Below are 5,809 nucleotides of genomic sequence, written 5' to 3'. Positions count from 1 at the left end.
CGGAAGAAGAATTTCTCCTGTCTCGCGTCTCGGGGATTGGATTAGGTCATGAGGATGACGCCGACGTTGCTTGTATTATATCGCTACTCTCGCGATTTCCTCTGGCGATACTTTCGTCCGGATGTCAGAAACGACCTTCGGCGAATCGTCGTCATCATTGCGATATCTAGTTGACCGGAATTTAAAAGAGTCGTTTTCCTGTGAATTATTCATTAGGACTCTTGAAGACACAAACGAATGTTGCAGATAAATTATCTTTCTTCATTAGAATATGTAATCGATGAGTAATCAATGTTGATAGAGCTAAAAGTAACGGTTTATTAAATAAAAGCGTGTCTCACAGTATATATTTTTTTTCTCTTGTGATATTCAACTTCTTTCAGCATTTCAAATAAATATTCCCGTGTAGTCATATCTTTATATTATTCTTATGGAAAATAAATTTAAAAAATTAATATTTTTATCACAACAAAACTATTTAAATAATTGTTTTTAATAGCCTGCACATTTGATGTGTTCCCATCATTGTATGAGAAATGCACTCTCTCTACGCTTTTAGAAAAATTGCATTCAAATGTATAATACGATGATGCATTTCTTTTAATTGGAATTCCAATGAAGCGTTTCAACGCGATCGAACCTTTCAGAGAGAAAATTTCACACGTCGTACTTTCTCACACAATCTGGATTAAAATCAACAAATTTGCACAGAGTTGATATTGGCGTATGTCGCAAAAAAAAAGATGCTCGGCGATGAAGAGAACGCTGAAAATGCTGTGTTTCCGCACAGGACAACAGAACGTACGGTACATTCTTCCTATATAATTAGTCACGGCAAAGCGCAGTGCAACGACGCGTTGTTCGCTCGCGTAAGAGAGAAAAACTGCATAATTGCATTAGTTAAAAAAAAAAGATGAAAGAGAGAGAAGATAATTTTTGCAAGGTTTTGCGTATAAAAAAATTGCACGCTCGACTCCTATTTGTTTTATTAAATCATGTTAATTTTTTCGTGAATTAGCGTTAAGGCATTTTAAAGATCTCTTCAAGAAAGGTGGAATTTAACGTAAGACATAACTTGTTTACACGAATCGACCCAAGATCGAGCCGGGAGATACGTAAAAAGATGAGCTGCGTTCCTGAACGCTTCGCCTTGCGGACAAACGGTGGCAGAGAAAAAGAAGCGGAGAGAGAAAGAGAGAGCGCGAGGGGAATATACAGGAAGTGGTACAGCATTGCCGCAGGGAAGGACGCCGAATCTGGGCCACAATTACACGGAGGCCGACGTGTTGCGCCTCTCTTTCCTCGACGGGGACTTGGCGCCGCGCGGTCACACCGCGCGATTACTCTCGCTTTCGCGAAATAATAATTATTTAATACCCGAATCACATAACACACACAACCCGGGTGAAATGCGGGGCCCAACCGGCGGAAAGAGAGAAGGACCGGTTCTCTTTCGGTCCATCTCGTGACGCCTTCCGAGAGTTGAGAGCAATAAGAAACGCAAAAACAGTTCTGGCTTGTATTTTCGAACCAAGAGCAGGCTTGTTTGATCGAAAGGTATCGATATCGCGGTTATCGATACCTTATCCGTTATCTTGATTTATCCTATGTTACAAAAATAGGCAAAAAATAGTGTTTGCGAAATAAGAAATATTTTTCTATTAAATCACATATAAATGAAACGTAAAATGTAGTCTAATTTCATAAAAAATAATTTTCCCAAAAATATTTTGTTTCAACAAAACTATATACATATATGTAAATAATTATTTTAAATAGTCTATTTGAAATGTGTCCACTACGATTTAGATTTATCAAAATTGTAGAATACGAACGAATGATAAATAAAATGTCGAGAAAATGATAGGGAAGCATTTAGAAAAATAACCGGATATAAAAACGAACAATTTTCTAACAAATTTCAACAATCAGCGTCAATTAAACCACTCGATACGAAAGAATGAAAATAATTGCACGCACAAGGAACATTTGAGAGAGATTCTGCCTCTAGGATATTCATTACAGAAATTCATTAGGGGAAAGTGGTAGAGCACAAAAACAGAAAGCCCGAGAACGTTTGATCAGGCGGCTCTTGTCTTCGGTACAAAATGATACACACGACGATTCGGGGGAATTGCCATAACGGCGGAAACGGATAATAAACCGTTCCGGCAAAATGCTTTTCAACGCATTCGTTACGCGTGACTCATTGAACGGCCTGTCGATGATCACGAGAAAAGCTTGGATATACAGCTGGTATGCAGCTGCTCGCTGCTGGAATGCAGAAAATATCGCGCGCGACAAGTCTCGACTTCCGAGCGTTTCCAAGATACATTTTGCCCGATCTTGTCCAATAATGATTAAACTCGACTCATTTGTCACAAACGAAAAAATGGGCAACTCGCATTTTAATCGGTTCTCAAATTTTTTCATCACAAATGCCTTAGCTCCGCGATAATATATTTTTGTAAAATCTTAATATAATCATAAGCAATCCAAATTTTCAAGCTGAGAATTCGCTTGAGTTTCAGCGTATTTTGCGAAAATATATCAATCTGATTCGTGTGACAAAGATATTCTCCACCGATCATCACTACGATAGTAATTTCCCGCTTTGCGGAATAAGAAATAACGTTGTACTTTCCCGCGTTTATCGCCGATTGAAGAATCTCAAAACTACTCGGAACAACCTATCTATTCACCAGAAAATGCACTTAAACCGATCGATTGTCACGAGGCATCGCATGTTCGAATGCGACGTTTCCCGTCACGAACGAACAAGCGGCCTGGTGAAAGCGCGACTATCAATGACAACTTTTTAGTGCGATAACGCCACATTCGAAAATACTTTCAAAAAACTTGCAAATGTCTCTGCACTCGTGAATCCTCTCTACGTAAGTGCGACACGCGTGTGACATAATCTAGGTTCGATGAGGCGCGATACTCATGCACGGTGACATAACGTCTCGCTCCTCGTCGTTGCGTAAGATAACGAAGGCTGAGGAACTAGAACAGCGAGAAAACGTTTTCTCGATATTCGAAATCGAGAATCCTATGACGGAAAACTGCTTAAAGCGATTTCGCGCGTTGTCATTAATCGCGTATAATGCAATTAATAGCATTTTTCGCTATCGTGATAAATAGAAAAGAGACGGCGTCGAGACTCTTACAAATACCGATTATGTAATCGAGATGTTCAACGAAGCTTTGCCTTCCTGTTCCTCATTCTATTGTCGCGTCGCGACCGCCAACGTATCATTACATGCTGGCCACACGCGGTGCGAATCGTGGTATGTCCATACATATCATGCAATTATGATAACGACGATTCGGGCAGATAAAGATCCTCTCGTCTGGCAAGAATTATTATCGATGTCGATTTATCTCACAATGGGCATTGTTAGAAATACAACGCGTTATATAAAGGAGGGAAAAACAAAGAGAAAAATAATTCGTATTATCTGTAAATTATTTTGTACCATTAAAGTTAATCTATTCTCAACAATGTTTCGTCATCTCGGAATCACTTTTATTATTTTAAATAATATTACTATTTGATTATCACTATTTATTTATTTAATAATTCTATTATTATTATCTATTATTATTATTATTACTGTTCCTCATTCTATTGTCGCGTCGCGACCGCCAACGTATCATTACATGCTGGCCACACGCGGTGCGAATCGTGGTATGTCCATACATATCATGCAATTATGATAACGACGATTCGGGCAGATAAAGATCCTCTCGTCTGGCAAGAATTATTATCGATGTCGATTTATCTCACAATGGGCATTGTTAGAAATACAACGCGTTATATAAAGGAGGGAAAAACAAAGAGAAAAATAATTCGTATTAACTGTAAATTATTTTGTACCATTAAAGTTAATCTATTCTCAACAATGTTTCGTCATCTCGGAATCACTTTTATTATTTTAAATAATATTACTATTTGATTATCACTATTTATTTATTTAATAATTCTATTATTATTATCTATTATTATTATTATTATTATTATTAATTGAATTTGTTCAAATCAATTGTCAATTAAACGGTCTTCGATTAAATTTGCTCGGTTCAATAGTCTATCGAATAACTTTTAATTGAATTTGTTCATACCAATTGTCCATAGAATGATCTTTGATTCGCTTATTTTAATCATCAATCGAATAAATGTCAATTAAATTCGTTTATAAATTGTTAATCACATACAAGCGATTTAATTAATCTCGCTTATATCAATCGTCACATCGAACGATCTCCAATTAATTTTTCTCAAATTAATCGTCAATCCAAAAAATTTCAATTAAATTTGTTTACATCAATTATATAATCTTAAAAAATATGATTGATATTTTCCCGATCTTGTGTAAGAGTTCGATAAAACTACTCGTGCGAAACTGTCATTCCAGAGACGAGAAGAGATTTGTTTCTTTTTTTCGCAAACGCCGATGTTTCAAGGTAATTATAGTGCGAATTGCGGACGGCCTTCTTGGATATTTATCTTTTTTTCTCATAAACGATGTAATTGAGACCTTCTTCTCTCGCGAGAGCTCGAAAATCCCCACCAATATCGCGCTTGACTCTTTCAGATTCGACGTTCGTCCTCTTTCAGATATTTAGTGACTGTTCAACCCCCTGTGCGATACGACATTTGTCCAACATAGCCTTGGCAAATCGTCAATATCTGTTCAACGGTTTCATCATATCCGATTCAGTGCGCCTGCAATATTTTCAATTCACACAAGAATATTCAATTTAGTTTTAATTTCTATTTATCGTCATAACAACCTTTTGATTTTGAAAAGGAATATTACATCCGACGTGATAGAAAAAAAAAAGAGAATTTAAAAGAATCAGCGACACGTGACCGAAGTGCCAGTATGTGAGTTTACACCATCACCGTCGTTTTCAATCGTGAATATCAATGATAATCGACCCACCCTGTGTTTCTCCGCAGGATGAGGAGGAGCGGTATGAACGGACGAGGAGTCGGCGGCAACGGTGAAGGAGCATTGGTTCTGCTCCTCGTCGCATTCACTCCTGTTATCTGCTCCGCCGGAATCCTGGACCCTTGGCAGTGGGCGCGCAGCGATCGGATCGAAGTCAATATACCTTGGCTACCTTGTAATTATCATCATATCAACTGATTGCAGATAATTCAATCGCAGTGTAAACAGTATTAACGAGATAATGATACAAGTATATTTTATTTAACGTTCTTTACATTTTTATACACGCGCCCATTTATTTCTCTAAGACTCGTCTAAAAAAGAATAATCGCGTGAAGTCTCACATCGTAAAATAAACGACACGATTTGAGTAAAACTTAACAAAATTAACGCGTCATTGAAAGGATGGTATTTTTATAGTCGAGAACGAGACGCGCTGCTATGACGAACTGGGCTGCCTGAACATCACCAGGAGCTGGTACCATCTTATTCACCGGCCCCTCAACGTTTTCCCATTGCCGCGAGACGTCATCAATACCAGATTCATCCTCTATACAAATCAGAATCCCTTGGACGTAAGTGGAGGGAATATTTTAAATAAACGTGCACGCGACGTAAATGTCGAAAGCCAGTCAATAATATTTTGCAACAGAAGTGAAACTTGGAGGAGATAGATTGAAATTCTTCTACAACTATGGATTTCTCGAAAAATATCCGATACGGCATATATATTTCCGCATGCGTAACCGCTTATATACGTCAATAAACTGCATTAGCAGTCTGTCGGATTTCATCTCGCGGGAATAATTGGACAGAGAGGCGCGTATAGAAATGAAATTGAGAAACTCTTT

At 37.8% G+C, this 5,809-nt stretch overlaps 1 protein-coding gene across 2 annotated transcripts in view; it reads left to right on the top strand.

The window, feature by feature from the left end:
• The window catches only part of LOC115245574 (pancreatic triacylglycerol lipase-like), a 23,053-nt gene that overhangs the window by 9,078 nt on the left and 8,166 nt on the right, over nucleotides 1-5,809 (top strand). For both annotated transcript variants that reach the window (XM_029823955.1, XM_029823954.1), the window contains exons 2-3: nucleotides 4,967-5,133; nucleotides 5,379-5,533. In XM_029823955.1, the coding sequence (XP_029679815.1) occupies nucleotides 4,967-5,133; nucleotides 5,379-5,533 (322 nt within the window). The remainder of the gene's footprint in view (nucleotides 1-4,966; nucleotides 5,134-5,378; nucleotides 5,534-5,809) is intronic.

The sequence above is a fragment of the Formica exsecta genome, unplaced genomic scaffold (genome assembly GCF_003651465.1).
Source record: "Formica exsecta isolate Colony F162 unplaced genomic scaffold, ASM365146v1 scaffold122, whole genome shotgun sequence".
Classification (NCBI taxonomy): Eukaryota; Metazoa; Arthropoda; class Insecta; order Hymenoptera; family Formicidae; genus Formica; species Formica exsecta.
Note: the sequence above shows the minus strand (reverse complement) of the source record. Positions and strands in the feature narration are given on the sequence as shown.